This window comes from Lissotriton vulgaris, chromosome 1_2, assembly GCF_964263255.1.
Source record: "Lissotriton vulgaris chromosome 1_2, aLisVul1.2, whole genome shotgun sequence".
Lineage (NCBI taxonomy): Eukaryota > Metazoa > Chordata > Amphibia > Caudata > Salamandridae > Lissotriton > Lissotriton vulgaris.
In genome coordinates this window covers 169211482-169233584 of record NC_141686.1, presented here as the reverse complement: position 1 = coordinate 169233584, position 22103 = coordinate 169211482, and the positions used below count along the sequence as shown (strand labels likewise).

Sequence of the window (22103 nt, the reverse complement as noted above, 5' to 3'; positions counted from 1 at the left end):
AACCTATAAAAGCTCCTTTTCAGGAATGGCACCCAGGATTTGGAACTCACTCCCTCCTGAAACCAGGCTCATCTCCTCCAACAAACTGTTTAAGAAAGTAAAAGCGATCCTCATGGCTAAATACACATGATCTATTCTGTATTGCTCATGAATCCGCTCCGTAATACCTGCCTGATCCCTTGGTCTACTTGTACTACTTGTAGTTTGACTTATTGGATTGTATACGTTCCCTCTTTGTATTTTGATATATTGTTGACGCTCCTGTCTGACTTTGCACACTGTACCTACACCACCTCAACTATCCCTACTTTTGCACTACTGATGCACTTGTGTGACTATACATCCTGCACTCACCTACCTCAACTATGCCCACCTTTATGTTATCTCCAAAAACACTTTAAGCACGCTTAAACAAGTATATGCTTACTTTTGTACTTTTATATTATTGGCGCAACTGTTTGACTATGCACCTTGTACAGACACTACCTCACCTATGACCTACCTCCTGTTTTTTGACCTACCTATGTAACTATGCACCTTGTACCTAACTACCTCAACTATTACATTCTATTACTCCATCACCCCCGTGCCCTTGTAAAGTGCTCTGATATCTGCAAAGATCTTGTTCACGCTATATAAAACTTTCAAAATAGAAAAAAAAACTAAGGAAGGGATTGGAGTTCATCAAAAAAGTTGTGCAGCTGAGATCGGTTCCATCAGGTCTGGAGCACGTCTCCTGGTCCGAGGCTCGTCACCAAAATAATTCCCACAAACTGCGCTGATCAACACTCGCCCATGCATACACAAGCTGAGGAGCTACACGCTACAGCACCAAACAGAAAGCGCACAGATGTCAAAGGGCAGGAAAGCGCTACACACTCAAATAAGGGCGTTGGTTGGTAGTTTTTGGCCTGCAATAATTAATGCAGAGGAGAGCCAAACGAGGAAGGGGGGGGGTACAAATTAGCAGCTATTTCGCCTCAGGCAGCATTTGGGCTGCAAGGCTCTTAACACCCGTCCCGAAATATCACCAAAAGCGGTCACCCAGATACTCTCTCCTGTCACTAACTCACGTCCCTGCCTTAGAATACGGTTAAAGGACAGTAGCTAATGGCGGCTTTGAGGTATTGAGTTTGTCCGTTCCTTACACAGTGAGAATGTGTGCTGTAATATAATAAACCTAGCACCAAACGCTAGTCGACTGTTGCGCATAAACAGCTAACGATAGCTCGTTATCCATGCCTTGTACTGCCACCTGCTGCAGAATGCTGGACATAGCAATGCCGTTAGTTTATGTTAAACTGCCGTTTTCCCGTTCGTGCTGGAAGCCCTGTCGCGCGAACATGGGAAAGTAAGAGCTGCTGAATCCTGTGAAGTCCGGTTAAACCTAAGAAGTCAATGTATTTTAAACGTACTATTTATTTAACAACCATTGGCCGCGCAGCTGTAAAAGCAAAGCTGCGCGGCCGCGAAATTAAATAAATTTTTTTAAACGAGAGTGGTGCTACCTTGCAATCAACATGCTATAACGCACGTGCGCGCTCTTGTGCGCGTTCTAGCAAGCTGATCGCCTGCAAAGTAGCATTTCTCAGAACCCTACTAAATGTCTCGGCCGAGACCAGCAATGCGCTGGATCAGGCCGAGATCTAAAAAGGAATGTATGCATTCACAGAGATAATCGCAGACGCCCGACACAGAAATAAGGTCAAAAGTCAAATCTCTGATTTAACTGGATGTGTCCAGAATAAGACACATTATTCAACACCTCATGTCTTCTCTGATTATCGGATCCGAGAGAGGTCAGTCCTCTCTGCCTACCCTTGCGAACTTCAAAGAGCCAATTCCTCACAGTCATAGCCACAGCCACCAGACCTGCGCTGCATGTTTAGGCCTTTTCCCCAGCTTCGCCCGATGAGTAATAAATTAGAAGACAATTAAAGCAAATCATTTTTAAGCACCGGGCCCGCTCAAGAAAATCGTATTTTAAACACGGACGCTGCTACTGGTGGCCGGTGCAGTGCCACACATCAAGAAGCTCGTTAGGCGGCCCAAGCTACGCCTACGCCACAGGCTGGGTGCAGGCGTGTTAAATATTGCAGGGATTTGTTAGCATGAGCTGAAAGCCATTTTGTATTTCTGGCAGCCGTCTTGTTTTGCCATGTGCTGCCACGTGCTCATGGTGTGCTCTGTCCTCCCTCAGTGTTGACTGCTCTTGTAATCTAAAGTTCAATCCACAAGATTCAATGATGCTTCATCTTTTAATGAATATACATTATACTCCATGTATGCTTCATCATGTTCCAAATTCGTTAACCTGATACTCAATGTGGTCTGACGCTGACAGCGTTCCGCTAGCTATCCCCTGAGGAAGGGCTACGGTTCAGCCCGTAATGCATTGGGATCAGTGAATATTGAGAACTTATGTTGTGGATGATATACAGTACCAATATTTGGAACATGATGAAGCATACATGGAGTATAATGTATATTCATTATAAGATGAAGCATCATTGAATCTTGTGGATTGAACTTTATATTAAGGGTGTTTCAAAACTTTAGACTTTGTGTCATTTTGAAGCTGTGCACTGGGGAGTCTACTTCTCATCAGGGGTGGCTTTGTAGTAGTCCTTGAACACACGCTGACCGGCGCAGACAGCGTTCATCCCTGGCTGCACGCTACACATTGTTACCTGTTTAAATCACGGATCAAATACAGCTGTGCAAATACCTCCTTCCTTATCTTTGTGCTCTTGTAATCTGCCTAGAAACGAACTATATTTAGCATCTTCCACCTTCGCACATGCTCAGAAGGGCCTAGCTAGTAGAATGCACCTGCTCTTCTTGTAGAACTGTCAGGCTATTTTTGCTGCTGTATGGAGAAGTAACTCTCCTCCCACTTTGTTGAGCAAGCAGATCTTGCATGCCCATATTAGTCATTTTGCATGCTTACATGTGCCAGGACACCCCTTGGTCTTATGCGGACTATGTAACCCTAAGCATAAATAAGGCCTCTATTTTCTGTACTACTCAGACTGCCTCAGTTGCTAAGGCTTCTGTGTGACGTAGTCTCCCTCATTTGAGGTTATAAGGTTACTTTATTTCAGCTTCTGTGCCAATTTCTTCTTTGTTGGTTTAAAAGGACCAAGTATCAGTGAGACCCCTGAGAAGGTTTCTATTTTCTACAAATGGCGCTCCAACGTGGACATCAGAGAAGTGGCTATTCAAGGAGTTATCTTATCAAGACAGAAATTTACTGTGGAGGACAGGACTACTAAGGAGGTACTCGAACAGAGATTCTGGGGATTCTCTGTCTCTGAAGCCCAGTATATTTCTGATATTCCCGATTTTGATCCTCCACAAAATGTCACTGCTGACTGAGAACCTTTTTGGCGTGAGTATTCTAAAAAAGACAGTTAGGTCATTCAGAACTTGGCAGTTAAAATTTGGACAACATTTGTTTGTAAGAGTCGTTCTGCAGCGCTTGCTATTGGTTTTTGATGCCTTTGATTGGTAAGGTAGTTTAGTAACGCTTACTGTGGCTTTGGATTAGTAGGATTGGCCAATATTTGTATTTGTATGTAATATGTAAATTGCAATTTATACAGGCAGTGAATGAGGAGATGTTTCTGTTTTGAATTGATTTGAACGGCACATAGTACAAGAGTACCTTAAGTGCTACTTTGAATATAATACTGCATATTTTGCACTATTTTTGGCAAGCCTGTTTCAAGCACACATCAGAGAATGTGTTGCTTTTTAGAGGTACCATAGTGAGATGTGAAGTGATTTAGCCGGCTCCCCTGAGGGAATACCTAAATAGGTTTAGTTATAAAAACATTTCTTCCTTGGTGATTCTGTATCCCAGGGAATTAAAATATGACAATACAAACAAGGATCCTTTTCTGCACACTTATAAATGGAGAAATAGCGATTTTTTGGTGTTCTGCCAGACAAAGCTAGTGAATTCTGTATTTTGGCTTCTTGGAAATAAAACAGTTTGTTGGGCTTTTTTTTTCAGTCTTTTGGAATACTATTGAGAAGCGCTTCTTGTAAATAGGACTTACAACTAGTATTTACAAATGGTTTGGTTTAAGTACAGTCTGTGGGCGGTCCTTTGCTTCTGTCCCAAGTGTTGATCTGTGGGTTAATCATGTGTTTAAATGTCTATGTTTAAATGTCTATGTGGTTCGTGGTTTCACATTAGTGATACTTCTATAAGTAAATAGCGATTGCGCTATTTGAGAAATAACATCTTTGGCGCGCTGTATCATGTGTTCTGAGTGCATGACCCCTTCTGTATATGTCTGGAATGAGCTCAATGGGTTTGTGTTTTCTTGCTGTCAGTCTTATGCAAAATGTCATTTAATATTAAATAAAAATTAAATAAAAATCTAGAAATGAACCATGATATGCTAAATAGCTACATGTTACTATTACATTTATAGAGTAAGCAATTAAGCACATGTACAAACGGCCACAATGCTTAAAAGATAAAATTAGAAATCACATTGAATAGGAATAACGTAGGCCTAAAAAAACAAAAACAATTGTGTGTTTCACAATAAATAAACAATTATAAAATGTTACATTTTCCTTAGATACATTGTGTTAGATATAAACAGGCAAACACATCTGAGTAAATTGGATGTTGCTGAACTAAAAACATATTAGAAAATGCATTGAAATGCCTCAGTTTTAAATAGACAGTCACCGTGCTTACATTTCAACACTAAAAAAAGCTTTACAACAGCTGTGTTTTAACTGCCGCTTAGCAGCAGCTGTTTTGATTGTAGGCCACAGAGAGGCAGGGCTGTTGACTCAGCTAGGATTTTGTCAGGGCAAGCACCGGGTAAAATCCTACATTTCAGACTGCGGTTTTAAAAAAGTTACAAAAATCAGGTTCATTATTTTAGATAACAGGAAAACATTTAAAGTAAGGGTTTCCTTTCTTAAAGCCTTTTTTTATAAGCATATTCGTGGTTCTGATGTTAAATAATTGTCCTTTTAAAAAGTGGCGCAAAACTTTTCATGTTTCAAGTTAAGCTTCTGTGCTTAGGCTTATGAATGAATGCGTCTAAATAGGATAGGCAAGGAATGAAGCTTGCGTTTCCTATGTGGAATTATCAAAATGATTGGTTTTATAATTTTTTTATTAATTATGAAAAAATTTAAAAAATAAGTCTTTAAATTAGTTTTCATATTTATGAAGCTTAATGCTCATACTGTGACCTAGCATTAAAATTACATTTAAGTTGTGTTGTACCACATGAGGTAATTTGCATATGAAATATCACTCTGCGCCGGCGTAAATAACTCATTTTTATAAGGGTATATATGATGTATTTCTGATTTCTCACTCCTGGGCTATCTAGAGAACATTCTGAGGATGACTTATGCAAAGAAATTATAGGATATTCATTTGTAAGTGCCACAAATATCAAAGTCGAAATTGGGCAAAATTCACTAATTTAAAAAGAAAATCTGCATTCAGAAAAGCTTTTAACTTGCCTTAGGCCTCAGTAAATGCATACATTTAGGTATAATACAAACAGCTGACTTCTATCTTGTTAGCCAAGTATACTGTACACTGCTTCTAATTAAAAATATGTATAAAAAATTAGCAGAAGTTATTTTCTTAACTCTAAACTAACAAACAGGGGCTGCATTAGCACACAGAATAGGACAGTTGGGAAGAGTTAAAAGTCAGTTCTATATTTTGAAGCCTAGCATGGCTCCCAGAGCAAGGTCTGCTATGACATTTGGACCTCTCAAACATTTTAAAAGACGACAGGGGAGGAGAGGGAAAGTTTTACTTTTTTGGCAAAAGCAGGCAGTTTTATGTACTCATATGATAGAAAACGATATAATGGTATGTGAACTTTGATTAACACAAGCTTTGCCATATTTATATAGCACCAATGCTTAAAAGCCGAGGCAATGAAATGTAGTTTGAATTCATTCGCCCTCATGTTTCATTTTTACATTTGCTAAAAGGATTGGGGTTTGGGTATTCATGTTTTTTTTAGTTCTCTCAAATGTGCCATCTACCTCCTATAACTGTTTATGCCCAGTTGCTACATAGGGGTTGATAGTGTTGACAGAAGTGAAACCGGTTTCAGGTTTCCCACTGTCAAAATGGTGGAGTGAGGCTAGTTAGTCTACAAATTAGGGCTAGGTAATAAGTATGTTACTCTTTTTCTCAATTTTTTTTTAGCCTGTCTAAGCTGTCTGTGAAATAGCAATGAGACATTTAATTGGCTATTCAGTAATACCATTTTAAACATTGTTAGCATTAATAAAATGAATGTATGTTATTGCCCATCCTGTTTGATGAAATTATAACAGGATCAGTAATCTAGATTGTTGTTCCCTTATTTTGACCATTAAGGGGGAACTAGATGTGGGTAGTTTTTGTTATAAAATTCTTAGGTGATAACACCTTTATTGTATGTTAATCTCATGCTACATAGTTTTCCAAGGGCATTGCTAGTTTATTAGCTAGTCTGTGTAAATAAACTGACAGTCCTTTAGAGCTGAGGTTGCATAGTTTGGATCATGAAAAGTAAAAACGCAGGAAAGATGCCCATGTGATCCTTAGCAGACATTTTTTAAGGAAATTGTTTTATAGATAAGAAACTCTGTTAAATTAGCAGTTTTAGATGTTCCTATTCCTCCTATAACAGGAGAGCATGGTCCTAAGCATACAATGTAGGTGCTTTTATTAGGAAGAATCATTTTAGAAGTGTCTGCAGTCCTGTACAAGTAGTTTAAAATCTAGAAGTAAAAGTGTAGAACATTTTCTTTTTTTTAGGGTTTTCAGATTAGTACACAGGAATACACCAATGTAAGGATTTAGGGCATGTCTGTTTCTCTTTTCCTCACACTTTAGAAAATGAATACAGACTTCCTTGGCTGCTTGGGATTGGGTGATGTATTACTCTTGTCAGTTCACCAAAGAGTTCCTTTTATACTTGCCAATAGGTCCAGGATGTTGTTTTTTTTATTCTCTCATAGATAGATGAAAGTGGTTCTTGGGTGCCTTGCTAATATATGGGGCGTCCCAAGACTAGGAAATATTCTGAGACTATCCTCTCTGTGGATAGACTGTGCCTTGTCTAAAGACCTTTTGTTCTGTCCACCAATAGATATTTGCTGCCTTACAACCATTGTCAGAGGGGCCCCAAGGATGAGGAATTTGTATCGCCCGACGCCCGAGACATCTAGATTTATTACCAGGGCAAGAGGTTCAAATGTCTTTTTTGTCCAAAGGACAAGCAGACTACATATTAGTTCAACTAGGGACAGCACTGGTATTCGCTGAAAGCCACTGACTGTAGCCACTATTTGTATGGGCTCGAGACTGCCGTTGTGAAATTAAGATTGTTGAAATGCAAAATTGAGCAGCTTTTTTTGCAGACTTTAAATCACACGTCATGGAGCAGGATAGCACAGCTTGCATCGGACTGCCGAATAAAAGAAAGGAAAGCAGGGGAGGAGAGGAATGGAGGCCCTCTCAGTTCTGCTCCTCGGTTTCTTGCCCGATTACCTTTGCTTTGATCTTCCTCGTGCATTTCCTTGGCCCTTGTCTCTTGCCCTTGCGCCCTCTGGGCCTTGTCGAATCATCAAAGTCTGCCAGGCGGGCATATCTCTGGCATTTTCCTCCCTGGGCCTCTTGGAGTCCACACAAGTCTGCTCATAGTGGGCATTTCCCTTATCTTTTACTTTCCGTGACCGTCAGATCTGAGCTGATGTTGGAGGCAAACGCTATTGCTTCCCATTACCCTCGCGTGCTTCCTGCTTGCCTGCATTTTTTTTAGTTAGTGTAATAAGAAGAAAATCAGGTGCTTTGTGAAAATGATTTGTTCGGCAGTACTTCACTCTAGCAGCATCTATAAACAAAAGGTATGCTAAAGAAAACATGAAAAGACAGTGCATACTTTTGAAGGTTTCCCTGTAGACAATTTTCCATTAATGCCATATATTGAACACATTGAGGGGATTTTGTAGGAGTTTCAGTGCAGGGCAGAGCATACATTTGCAGAGGCAGGACTGCAACAAACAGCTGCTGTCAATATAGGCGCCTCCCAATCCTCACAGGGACATAAGCTGGAAAACTTTAGGTCTCAGTAAGAAAACCATTTAAATAATGTTTTAAAAATGGTGGTGTTGTGTTCTCAAGTAGTTACGTACACGTATGTAAATGCCAAGCTGTTTAGCATAACACAAAGGTATTAGCCAAGTGCAAGCAGTTTTGACGGGTAAAGGAAGAGTCCCAGTAGAATAGAACATTTGCCCAAGATCACACATTGTAGTTCAGTGGGCAGCATTAGAAAAGGAGTTCCCTCGTTTGATTGTTAATCTGGCAGCAAGGATACATCTTGAGAAACATGATGTATTGTGTGCATTCAGAGGGCAAACACCTTAGCATTAAGTATATCTCAGACATACCTCAATGGCGCACTGTAAAATGCCCAACAATGCGTTAATGCAGCACATTAAAAGGAGTTTCTTTAAAATGGCGCTGGAGAACTTGCTTTAGTTGTGGAAGGAGCATGATGGGACTGAAGTGTTCAACTCAGTCTCTTGCTTGTAGTGGATATATGAAAGAGGCCTAGGTGTTCTTTCACATCACTAAGGCTTAGAAGTGCCTAGCTGTCAGGCTGTAAACACTTCCGTATGTCTAACAGTCTGTCCTTTGACTTGGCTTCTCTTCCCAGTGCTTTTAATGTGCTCTAACACCTACACCTTGCACTAGGATTGACCTTAAAAAATCACCACAGAGCACACAGGCTTTAACCCCCAGACAGACCGCATTGAAGTTATTGTGCTTAAAACATTTAGCACACAAATTAGGTAAATACAAGTAGAAGGTCCTGTTAAAATAATTGAAATCTAGTACAGAGGTCTTCAAACCGGGGGTGCCAGGCTCATGCTGATAAAAGTGCTTTGTTTCCAGTTGAAAAAATGAATATCCTTAAGCTACTCTGTAATGGCCCATCACTAACTCCTTTTGTCAATTTTTGTGTCGAATTTTCTGCAGAATTTATGCCACTGCACTTTGGCAAATATTGCTGGTGAAACCTCACAACTGAAACCACAGATGTTTTGAAAGCGCTGCCATTTCTTTTAATATGTTGTCCATAGTTATAACGAGATTTAGTCTGCTGTCCATCACGAGCATACCAATGCATTTTCATAGACTAGATTTCTTGCAGTTTGTATAATGGGATATTACAATCCTGCCAGGACTGACAAGATTCACAAGAGAAGGATTTTTACATCCATGGCCCTGATACTAGCTACTTGCATGGGTTTAGTCATTTCGGACTTTCATTGCTGCACAACCTGTTAGTGTGTACATTTAACTTAGCTAACACAGGTGTAAGGTAAATGGTTCTGGAATCTACTGCAGCCTTCCAAGACTTTCCATTAGCTGTTTCCTATGGAAGACTTGGAAATCCTTTTTGTGAATCTGTAATACAAATTGGGCTTTGTTCAAGAGCCTATTGATTCCTCACCAAGTTTAATGGTACACTGCCTGTCTTTGTGACATGCCAGTAAGACTGCCATACCTTAGGCATAAACCTGAGCCTTCCTCCCTGGCGGCTTGCTCAACCGTGGGCCTAGGCAAGAGTTCGCTTTATTACTATTATGTGTTGCAATGTCACACTCACCCAAATAAAAATCTTTCACATTATGCGAGATGATCCTTGGATGTTAATTTGACTGAAATATGCAGAACTGCCTCCTAAGAAGAAAGGAATTCTGACTCCTGTCCGTCACTGATGAATTAGAAAAACTATTCTTTCCTCTACTGAAGAAAACATAGCTCTGGTTGAGGCATTCTGAAGAATGACATTTATGTCCATCTCTGACTTAGGGCTGGATCCCAGATGTTTTGTGGAGATCATCTTGGGTCTACAATGTTTGTTACTGTATTTTATTTGCCAATACCTAGTGCAAAATGTATATGTAATATCATTTTTTCCAGTACATACACATCAAGTAAATGTATAACAGATACTGTTTTACCCAATCAAAAGTCAAAAGCGGCATAGTGTAAAGTTAACAGTGCCATAGTCTCCACTACAAATAATAGGCACTTTCTTTGGAAGCTCATCTAATTGAATTAAGCAATAGGTTGGGCAAGTTGGTTTCTTTGCAGGGCAAGTAGATTTCTGCAGCATGTTGTACCTTGGACAAGTACATTTTTTTAAAAATTCCACATCCCTGGGCCCAGACATCACCTTCAGCCTGGGGAGTCAGCGTCAGCACCAGTCCAGCTTGAAGCCAAAGTGAAGATAACCAGCACAGGCATTGCTGGCAACTAGGACCTCAGTGAAGGCAGAAGCCCTGAGATGTACTTTGAACCCCTGCCACTGTCTTGGGTGATAGACTGGGTCACAAAATCAGAAAGGAGAAATTGTGGATTAAGTTTTGATGCCCAGCTGAGAGTCACAGACCGACCAGAATGGCGAGGAAGCTTTATTGAGACGACCCATTTTGAAACAAGGGTTGCTTCAGAGATCCTAGCATCAGGCCTCTGAAACCTGGTCCCAAAGTGAATGAAAGTTTGCTTATTTGTTTGTTGATCAGGAGATACCTGAGCACACTGGATGCAATGTGTTGCCCCAACGAATGAGCAGTGCGCCAGCAGAGCAATACAGGAGTTAGAAAAGGACTTTAGTTCAGGGCACAGGTTCTCTCTCTGGTGCCTGTTAGATTGAAGTGAAGAAATCTGGTGCACTGCCTGAGACACTGGACAAGATCGTTGAGAGCATTTGCCCTGGTGGGTTACTGCCCTATCCTGAAAGAGGAGACTTTTTCCTTGAAACTGGGCTGTCATTCTTGAGTTGTGCAGCTCCGTGTAAACAAGAGCCTGCCTGTGAGGCTTAAACAGACACAGGGAGAATCCTCCCCTCTGGTTGGTTGTACAGCAGCTTCAATTTCCCCAAGGACCTTTTTGTCAATAATGTACCCCTTTGGATGTCCCGTTTTTAAGGAGGAGCAGCCCTTTGCAGCTCTTCGTCCTAATTCCTATGGCCCTGTGCAGTCCTCCGGGTCCCTTGGAGCCAGGATTGTTTTTGTAATAATCTGTTTAGTAGGTTTAATATTTGCATTAGTTCTATTTATTATGCACGAAAAACATTTTTCTGAGCAATTGAAAAATGCAACTTTGCCCTTTCCTTGAATGTATTAAATTGATGTTATAGCTCTCATAAAAGGAAAATGTAACAGTCAATTGGAAAATGTTTTTATTAGAGATGTCCTGTTAGCTATTCTGAAACGGAAATAGGATTGTCACTGCAATGCATAGGAGCCCTGAAAATGTTTACTAGATGATTTTAGGATTTGCTTAGGACTAGAAAAATGATAATTCTGTTTGTAATAGTGGTCATTACTTTCTCCTGCTATCTGTATGTTAATGATGACCCGATGCTCCATTCCCTTTGTATTCCTGCTTATACCTCACATATACCCGCTTAATGAAATGTTTAGAATGGAAAATGCCCACCTAGCAATGAATGAGGATATTGATACACTTATGAAAATTAATGTGCAAATATTTTCTATGTTCCTACAGGATCATAAGAATGTCTTTAGCTCATGCTAAAAGGACCATCTGTTAAATATTGCGGGGATTTGTTAGCATGAGCTGAAAGCCATTTTGTATTTGTTTGCCATGTGTTGCCACGTGCTCGCCATGTGCTATGTCCTCCCTCAGTGTTGACTGCTCTTGTAATCTGCCTAGAAACTAACTACATTTAGCATCTTCCACCTTCGCACATGCTCAAAAGGGCCTAGCTAGTAGAATGCACCTGCTCTTCTTGTAGAACTGTCAGGCTATTTTTGCTGCTGTATGGAGAAGTAACTCTCCTCCCACTTTACTGAGCAAGCAGATCTTGCATGCCCATATTAGTCATTTTGAATGCTTACATGTGCCAGGACTGCCCCTTGGTCTTATGCTGACTATGTAACCCTAAGCATATATAAGGCCTCTGTTTTCTGTACTCCTCACACTGCCTCATTCAGTTGCTAAGGCTTCTGTGTGACGTAGTCTCCTTCATTTGAAGTTAATAAAGAGGTTACTTTTGTATTTCAGCTTCTGTGCCAATTTCTTCTTTGTTGGTTTAAAAGGACTTATCAGTGAGACCCCCGAGAAGGTTTCTATTTTCTACAGGCGGACAGTAACAGTGCGTTTATGGCTACTGCTAGCCTCTTATGATTCAGAAAAGGGAGTGGTGATGAACAGATTGTCTGAAATAAGCAGACCACTCTTACCCGGTCCAAAGATCAGGGCTTGATCCATCACCGTTACTTAGCTCACTGCACCATCCCAGCTCAGAACCTGGCTATATGCAAATCAGTCCGTCCCTGGCCCAGTGCATCATGGGAACAGGGCAGACCAGACTACCAAGCCAATTCTTCACCAGAAAGGAGACAAGCTTCCGGGGACCGGTTTCTGGCATTTCAGTCGTGAGCAAGGGACTCATGTCTGAGTATACCCTGCCACACCTATAGTGGCTGAATCGTTTTGTCCACCATAAGCGTGGAAGGGTATACTCAGATGCGAGTCCCTTGCTCATTGCACCATCAGGATTCAAGCAAGCCGGGCCGAAGACGGCTGTAATGCCAGAAACCGGTCCCCGGAAGCTTGTTTCCTTCCCAGTATAAGAATTGGCTTGGTAGTTTGGTCTGCCCTGTTCCCATGATGCACTGGGCCAGGGACAGACTAATTTGCATGTAACCAGGTTCTGAGCTGGGATGGTGCAGGGAGCTAAAAAACGGTGATGGATCAAGCCCTGATCTATTGACTGGGTATGAGTGTTCTGTTTAATTCAGATACTCTGTCCATCACCACCCCCTTTTCTGAATCGTACAGCTAGCCTCTTTACTATAATACTGCTAGTAGTACTTGCGGTTTGTGTTGGGCTGGTCCGGGGGCACACTGCCTCTTAATGCCTTTATTAACTAATATAAATACATTGGGCCTGGTGGTGCTGCTGCCCTAAATGTCGGACTGCTGCTGCCGTTAATGCTGATCACTTGTTAAGGGGAGCGCATGCGCCAGGGCACGTGGCAAGGCAATCTGAATAAAATCTGCGCATGCTGCCTCACAGCCTCTACCCCCGGAGAACCAAATCCAGCGCAATCTCAGTGTCATGCCCACCAGCAACACTGAACTAAGGGCCTGCCAATGCCTGAATGCCATCATAAATCTGAAATGAATCTTCTTGGCTGAATCTTGGCTCAGGCTCTCACTGAGAAACCGCAACACCAGTAATATGCAAGTTTGCAGCACTCTTCTTCACCGGGACTCGGGAGCAGTAATAAATTATGTTATCAACCATGTGAATAATACTGCTTGCTTCAGACGCGTAGACCCAGCCCTGATAATTAAGTGCCGGCACAAATTAAGCACTGTTTCATAGTTACCTTTATGTGCTCCGACCTCTGAGCAGTGTCAACTGGATGGAGCACCTGCAGCCCACACATATCACAGATGTCGCCATGCAAATATGCACAGTTCTCGCCATATCTGCATTCTCCTACTGCTGCATAGGGGCATAGCTGTTTCTTCAACTCTGGGCTGCTCTCCAGATTGTCATGCTCATCCTCTGTTATTTTTGCTTGCTCAGGAGCTTCTGGAACAGATGGAGAGACTGGGGCTGGTCAAAAAGAAAAAAATAACTTCTGTTAAAAGTTGAATTTTTAAAGTTTGACATAAGGTAAACAATGCCATCATGATAATTCTGTTAACTGGGTCCTTGCCCTTTCTTTTTCTTCATTTTTTAGGGAGGTGGGCAGGTGGGAATGAAAAGAAACCTTGTCTAAAAGAACATTTGCACTTGAGCCGCCTGCTACCACATCTGAGCGTGCGTATGCGCAAGTGTGAATGCACTTGCATCCAATCGCCACACCATATTTTCCATGCTTTCTCCCAACAAACAAGGCTGTAATAGAGAATGTGGCGTTTTACATTAGAGAAGGCCAGATAAGTCTAAGTGAGAGGAAGGAGTAACATGTAAACCACTATGAAGGCCATTTTTGTTACTCTGTCCTTCTCTCCAGCCATTCACTCTGGATGGGAAAACATTTCACAGCATAAGGCTTTTAGCAGACAAGGAGGGGCATGGCCTGGTTAGACACCCAGGGGACCGTTTTGCAGGAGGAGGAGATGACTAGCAAACAGGGGTAAGGGGTGGAGGAATAATTTAAAAACTTTGTGATCGGAATGGTGACAGGATCTTTGAAAAGGGTTCTTGTGTTATGAAATTATAACTACTAATTGTATTTTAGTGGAATGCTGACAGCGCAATTTACCCAGCTGAAGTTAGTGTGGATAAATCAATTCTTCTTGGCAAAAAGATCAGGTCTACACCACAGGAAGAACCTCTTCCATTCCACATCATGGGTTGTACTCTTATTCAGTTTCTTTGCCGGCATCTTAATGCAGTACTATGGTTAAGTTCAAAAGGTCTATATTGCAGAACCTCAGGAGCCATGTAGCTAAACTTAGAGGTCAAATCTGGATGAACATTTGGCCTTGGAACTTGGCCATAAGATTTTAGAATGCGCGGCCGCCTAATGTACGGTCTTTTGGGCAAGAGAAGATTCATGCAGCAGCAAAATCAATGCCAATGTGGGGCAAGTAGTTTCATTCTTAACCTTCATTATCAACAATGGAATCTGTGGGAAAACATACATAACATTTAATGGAAAATGTAATCAAAAGGCATTTTACAAGAGATTTCTGCAGGTCCAGCTTTGGCATTTAGATTGTTTCTGCTGTAGTTAAATACAAATTTGAATGCCCTTAATCCCTAAAAATACTTTTCAGCCACCTTATTGCCCAAACCCCATTTGTGATTTTCTTCACAGATACTGCTGAGGGCATCTGTCCATTTTAGAATCCCAGATAATGCACTGATGTGAATAGTAGACCCCTCAGAATGATCCACCACCGAATAAATCTGTTTAATACCCGTTGTGGAGGTAATAGTTCTGAAGTCACATCAGTCTCCAAAGTAAACAGTCTCCCTACTTTGGCATTGAATGTAGCCCCAGATAATTCGGGATCTGAGCTGAAGTTAAGGGATTGCGGCATTGATCATCAATATAATAATAAAAAATTAAAAAATGTAAACATACCACTTCACCATCCAAACTGGGAACACTACATACATGCAGCAACTTTAGAGGTATCCATGCTAGCTCCAGAGGCCACTGGCCAAGTGCCCCCCTTCCCCCACCTCCAGTGCGCTGTCCAGCATCTTGCTCCATAGGTCTAAATCACGCTCCTCATATTAATCTACCACGGCGCACTCTCGCAAATCTGCCATCTCTCTATGCATGGGAGAGGTGTGGCGCAGTAGCCACAGTGGCTGACTCCAGAGCTTGGGGGTCACGGGTTGATCCCTGGCAGCACCTCAGCATCATGTGACTCTGGGAAATAGATCTAATCTCCTAGACAGCCCTCAGTGCCTTGAAACCTTAAGGTATGAGATGGTCACACTTTACAAATATGGATTATTATTATTATGATAAAGTAATGGAGGGGCAGGGTTAGCTATGCAACGCATTGCCAATATCAACCCTAGCAAGGGAAATATATACCTCTTCTTGCAGGAGGCAAAGACAGTGATAGACTCATCTCAACACGGGTGCCTGTAATCCTCTGCAGGTGTCGCGCTACCCCCACCCAGTATTCACACCAAAGGACACCCATGTCAAATGCAGAAAGTGTGCCGGGATGCTTCTGCATCTAGAGCAGCTCTTATCAGTACGGGAAGATCGTATGCAAGACCTGCAGTGTAAGGAACGCTTGATGCAGATAGAAGTGTGCACCTAGGTGACTGAAATGACTAGTAAATCATGTTTTAAGCTGATGCAGTTCATGACCATGCTTCCTCGGTGAGCGGTCTGGCAAATCGGCATACCAGTTGCCACGAACTGCCACCATGTCTATATGCCTGTCCCCCTTCTCATTGTATACAGATGGAAGATGAGAATCCCTACTAGATGCTGGGTCCAGTATTGTGGTGAGTGTCAATGACTCCACTGGAAAGTCGGTTCAGATCTCCCGTACCAGCCAAGATCAGTTTGGTACATTCTAAAAACTGACTCAGGCTCACCCGATACAGGCCAGCTTCAGCCAGTAAGATAAAAGCGCTGGTTAAGTAAAGAACTCCTACCCTGTGGCAGCCACCAGCTGCCCACTAAGACGGATTCATTAGGAATTGTATTGAAATGTGATCTATTAGTAGGTGTAGGTAGGTACCCACCACTAGTAACAAGGCCACCATCACTATAAAAGGTCCAGTCAAGGTCTCAATAAATGATTCCCTTGCTCAACACTTGGTAGCAGGCTGCAAAAAGGCAGGCTTAACTTAATGAGACCGGTGTGTAAAGCATTCATTAACACCAATATATTAGGTAAGAGACAATAAAAATCCAAACACCAATTTATAAGTATAGAAATTGTTTTTAGGATTAAAAAGGACACCAAAACGACAAAAAAAAAAAACAAATGTAGAGGGCCACAGATCAGAATTTTCCAAGACCAAATACTTTCTAGTGTCTAAAAATGTAAAGTGTTAACTTGGGACATATGGTTGCGCTTGACCAGGACAAAGACAAAGTTTGAGGTTGACTGCAATGGAGCGCAGGTTGGATACCCAGAGAGGTAGGGCCTGGTCAGATTTTTTCCTTCGGATGTAGTCATTTTTCCCGGAGCTTTTTCTCTCCAATTCAAGTGCAGCACCTCAGCAGGCCAGGTTTAGAGTTTACGACGGCGGCTTGGTTCAATGAAAGCCCGCGTGAACGTCTTGAGCTCTGGACCCTTCAGCTGGATGAACTGGAAATCCAGGTTGGGTTGTGGTACGACAGTCAGCTGGTCTCTTGATGACTGGTCGATCCACTTATGGCTCTTTTTGCCAAAAGTTCTCTAAACTTCTGGCACTTATTACAGAAAGTCCTTTAGGGGTTCCAAGTTATCCACAACAGCAATATAAGGTTCCAGAAGCTCAGAGTTGCTTCAAGAAATAGGACTAGTTACCGTAATACACCTTGCCAAATCCTTAAAAGCTCAGCTGAAGGCGGTCAGCCATGCCAATTAGCAGTACCTATGGTATAGGGAAGCCACCCCACAGATGATTCCCTGAACCGAGGAGTGTTTGGTATCCAACAATCCCTAATAAAACTGCATCGATGCCAGTGTTGGATTTCTTATACATGAAACCAGAGGGCACCTCAGAGGAGCTACCTGAAATCCTACCAATCCTGGTGTGGTCTTTGACTGGCTTTAGGCATCCTGCCACCAACAAACAGGTTTCTTGACTCCTGGGTGGAGAGCCTCCACTCTGGGAATAGAAATAAAGCACATCCTGAGCATAGGTGTCACTGCATCCTCCAGGATGGGCACGGTGCTCAAGAGAGAAGTGTGAAAGGCCTGGCGCCTTTGTAATGCAATCCCCAGTATCTGCTGCTAACAGCAGATGGCAGCCCCGGTTTAGACCCTCCACTTTGGGCTGAAATCTGGTGGGGAAAAACTAGGAAGAATAGGTGGTGGGCCACTCCACTCCTATGGTGTAGGAGAGGTAAATCACATCTTTCAATCCCCACCATCTTTAGGCTGGGCGAGAAGGAGGGGGGACTCCACCAATCAGGACTAGGTCTATGCCCCCTGCCAAAGGAGGGTGGCATAATTGAGGGTGTAGACACCCCAGGTAAGGTGTCCATTGGCCCTACCAGTCAGTCCCTTAAAATAAATTTAGTATTTAGGTGGCTCCGCCAGACACTGAAACTTGTTCCTGCCAACCTAAGGACGAAGAAGACACTTGTAGCAAAGCCTGAAGATGCCTACTGACTTGACCTGAGCCCTACCGGCCTGTCTCCAGCTTCGCAGACCCTGCAAAAGATGATGACTGCCCTGCAGTTAGAGACTTCCAGAACATGAGGAAGACTGCCTGCCCTTCGACAAAGACCAGAGACTCTTGTGGACAGCAGATCATTCCACAAGAAACCTACGCAAAGGACCCTGGTGACCTGCAGATCCACAACTCCTGTCCACTCTGCACTAGACGCCTGCCGGCAGGTGGCCCACCAATCCAGCATTGGTTGACCCCTCCTGGACAGCATGACACCTGCAGACTGAATCAAGAGGCTCCACGCGAGCAGCTCCAGTAGGAAGAATCCGACGTCAAAGGACACACAGACACCAGAAGCCCCTGGTCCTTGGCGACTTGAACCACTGGTGCCCTTATGGCCCACACCCACTCTGTTGGCGCTGGTCTCCCTCCTGCAGCCTTCAGTGCGCTGCCTGCAGCCTGTTTGCCCAACAAAGTTACTCCATTAAAAAGCATTGGGGTCAGACGCTGTATTTGTACCCTGCCCCCACTGTGCCGCTGGTGGTGTAAGTTTGGTGCTGCTTTGTGCCCCCGTGTTTGCTCTAACACAAAGTTTGCCCTCCTGCAACCAATCTACTTACCTGCAAGCAGTGTGGCTTCGAACACCACCAGTCTCCATTGAAACACATGAGGCTGATCTTTGATCTCTGCACACAGCCGATCCTGTGCAGCTGGTGGTGCAAAATGTATGCTTTCCTGACTCTTGCCCTCTGCTGATCGTAAACCTCAATGACTGGAACTGTAAGTTGGGTACTTACCCGTGAAGTTGCATTGTTATTTTCCTCCATTGTAAAACACTGAATGGTTTGAAAAGTACCAACTTTTTAAAGATTAAAGTCTTTTTTGCTGAAAAACTTACCTTTTTGTGAAGATTTGGGTCTTAAAGAAAAACTCAAAGCTTATTTTTTCTAAAATTGCTGTGGTCTACTTTTTGAGTCATGTCAGTTATTGTTTAATGTTTTTGCAATAAAGGTCTTTACACTCCTGTGTTAGGCCTAAGGCTTCTCACCCACTACCACCAATAGAGAACTTTGGGTTTACACTGTGCCTGGTATAACCACCTAGTAGTATATCATATACAGAGACCGCTTCCTACCCCCAACTACATGGAAGTTTCACTGAAACCTATATTAGGTGTAGTGACCACAAGGGATAGCAGCCCATTGACTACTAACGTTTACCCCCCTTAATACTGCTAAATTGAATATTTAGGTAGCCCTCTGACACCAGGAATTCAGATTAGACGGACTGAAGAAAGGACAGAGCCGAAGAAGCAAGAGCTGCAGACTGCCGGTGGATTTTGCAGCCATACCGTGCCTGCTCCGGTCCTGACAATTATGACTAGTCTTGCAGCTGTCCATCCTCCAAAAGCCAGAGGTTCTCCAACACTTCGCCAAGATGCCAGCATCTCCCTTTAAGTAGAGGATCCAGTTGCCTGCAAGCACTGACTGCAACGTCTGGATCACTGTTATGCTGGTCACCGGGTCTACCAACACATAAGCCCCCTAGGAAGAGGTCACTGTGCTTCTACAGATCAGTCTCCCCAACAAGTGAGAAGACACCAGGACCAACCGTAGGCACCTTGCACCAATACCCAGGTGCCAGACCCCTTGCAGCAGCCAAAGCTAGTTTGAGTCCAATCGGACTCCGCACAAAGAACAAGACGCCCACGAGGGACTTCAGCACTGAATAGGCCAGAAAAAAACCAAGCATTAAAAATGCAATAGGTCTCGACTTATTAAGTTAAAGACATTTGCATTGCTATACAATAACATTAGCAAAGCAAATGGCTTTAACTTAAAGATGAGACCTATTGCATTTTCAATGCTTGTTTTTAGTGCAAGTGGCCGACAAATGAGCAAAACGATTCAACCCAAAATAAAGGGCGAGGTGGGGTCCCAATGTTTTTTTGTGTATGAAGTCTGTGGTATAGTTTTTGATGTTGCAACATATTCGAATGTATTTTGTTCCCAGTTTGCCAAAGGCTGACTGTAAACAAACTGACAGACGCACACCACTCCATACAACGAAGAGGCTCATGCAAAGACCCCGCTCTACCGTTCATCCCAGCTCTGCTTCCTCTATAATCAACACCTCTATAGCGCCATACCTTCTCCTGCTCTGTGAGTCTCTTCCCACGGCGGCTAAAAGGAGGAAACCAGCAATGCTCACAGGAAGCCTAGCGCTGCGGCGGATTACCCAGCACTGCCGGCGGGCCCTTCAGCTTGTGTGGGAGAGCAAAAGCACAGCGCCATGCACGCATAGGGACAGCCAAAGCACAGCGCCATGCACACATAGGGACAAAGTGTGCATGTTTAGCTTTGCGGATGGTGAGAGCAGCCATCTTTGTCCAGTTGGACGCGCGTGCATTCAGCGTTGGCTGAATCAATTCCAAAAGGTCATCTCCATGGTGAGAGCAGCACATGCACAGCTTTTGCCAGGCGAGACCTACAAAAAAGTGTTGTCCAGCAGTCCTGTTTTGTCCTCCTTTGCAGCTCTGAGATCCTTGGGTGCCTTTGATGCATGGGCACCAGCTAACCAAAATACTCTGCACTCAAGCACCCCAGCCTGGGTACTAGATAACTAGTGGTGCTCCCAGAATAAAACAATACTTTACATACCCCATAACGAAGTTCTTCGTGTTCAATATAAAAACAAATGCTCTTTTTCTAGATTGGTCTCTAGTTTGAGTGAGTCATTTGTGGAACGTGTGTTTAAAAAAATGCATTTACACTATCCTCTGATAAGCCTAAACTGTTCGCCCACACTACCACAAAAACCAGCATTTGGGATTAACTTAAGCCTTGTAAGCAAATAAGGGTCATCTGGACTTTCTATATAGTATACCGCCTATTGGTATACTACATGAAAAGCCAGCTTCCTACAATCCCCGTTTCAGATTCGCCGGCAGGCCCCCACCTGGCCAGTCTATTGGGCACCCCTCGTCACCATATCCTTGCCCCTCTTCAGGCAGCCAGCAAGATCCTCACTCGACCTGGCTGCAGGGGAGACAGAGTCCATCTGCCACATTGTACCCCACATCATCTACCACAGTCACAGCCCAGGTGCTCACTCACCAAAGTCAGGTGGGGCGGGACATTGATCCCACTCAAGGAACGAGTATGGAGCAGCTGCAGGGGAACCACCCCAACTATTCATAATAGTCAGTTAATCAGCACCTCTCAATGTCGCCCCACAAAAGACCTTTGCCACACACGCTGGTTCTCATGGAACCCTACAAACCGGCCAGTGCCATTACACCCCACATACATCCATGAGGCCAGGCTAATCGTTGTCTCCGCTTCACTCGCTCTTCACTGTGTGGTGTCCGCCACGACCCCCAGCACCTCCGGGGCATATTCAAACCTCACAACTGCAGCCCAGTCCAGGCTCCTCTGGCCAACCAGAGACGCAAAGAGTGAATGTCCCTGAGCACTATTCAAGGATCAACTTTGCGGGGTCTGTGCTGATAATCCTGGGGCAGCTGGCACTCGCTGCAGCAGCAGTCCAGGTCTAAAGAAAGGCAGACCTCGAAACGCACTCAGCCTCCTCAATGCGACGATATGAGGTTGTCTGCGGCCAGCTAAGTCATGGCGTTTGCAAGCAGCAATCTCCTCCACTAAATTATGCGCCTTGGCCTCTGGAGAGGTGATGTGCCTCACTGTCCCCAAGCACTAAAATCTCAACAACCGCCTTTAGTCGCAGCAGTGTGGCAGGATTGTGGATGATCCGGTCCTCGGGCCAATAGCTCCAGACTAGTGCTGACGCTCTGCCATCTTTCTGGCCTCAACACCTTATCCACCAAACTTTGAGACTTTTAATAGGAGGTCTAGACAGTGCTCGGAGATGAAAGGTTTACTATTTGAAGAAAGTAATGTTAGAGGGTTTCAACTACAACACAGCTTATTTGTTCCCCAGAGTAGCACCTATTGTATTGCACAGTGGAGAAAGCGTCCAGTGGTGAGCCTGTATTGAAAGCCCAGAGGTGAAGTTGGAGTGTAGGATGTTGAGCCTCCATCAGTGTGAAGCATCTGAATAAGAAAGTCTGAGTTCTCAATGACTAGGAGACTAGGAGTGCTTGGAGCTACAATGCCTGAAAGACTAGTTCAAAATCCCAGCTTTAACAAATACTCTGTCTAAACATTAGTCTTCGACTGTGTCCTCAACAGTGCAAGTCTTAGCATTTTCAGCACC

General features: G+C 43.4%; 1 protein-coding gene across 2 annotated transcripts in view; it reads right to left on the bottom strand.

The window, feature by feature from the left end:
* MKRN1 (makorin ring finger protein 1) overlaps positions 1-22103 on the bottom strand; it is a 153731-nt gene that overhangs the window by 93385 nt on the left and 38243 nt on the right. For both annotated transcript variants that reach the window (XM_086953052.1, XM_086953051.1), the window contains exon 4: positions 13438-13670. In XM_086953052.1, coding sequence (XP_086809178.1) covers positions 13438-13670 — 233 coding nt within the window. The remainder of the gene's footprint in view (positions 1-13437; positions 13671-22103) is intronic.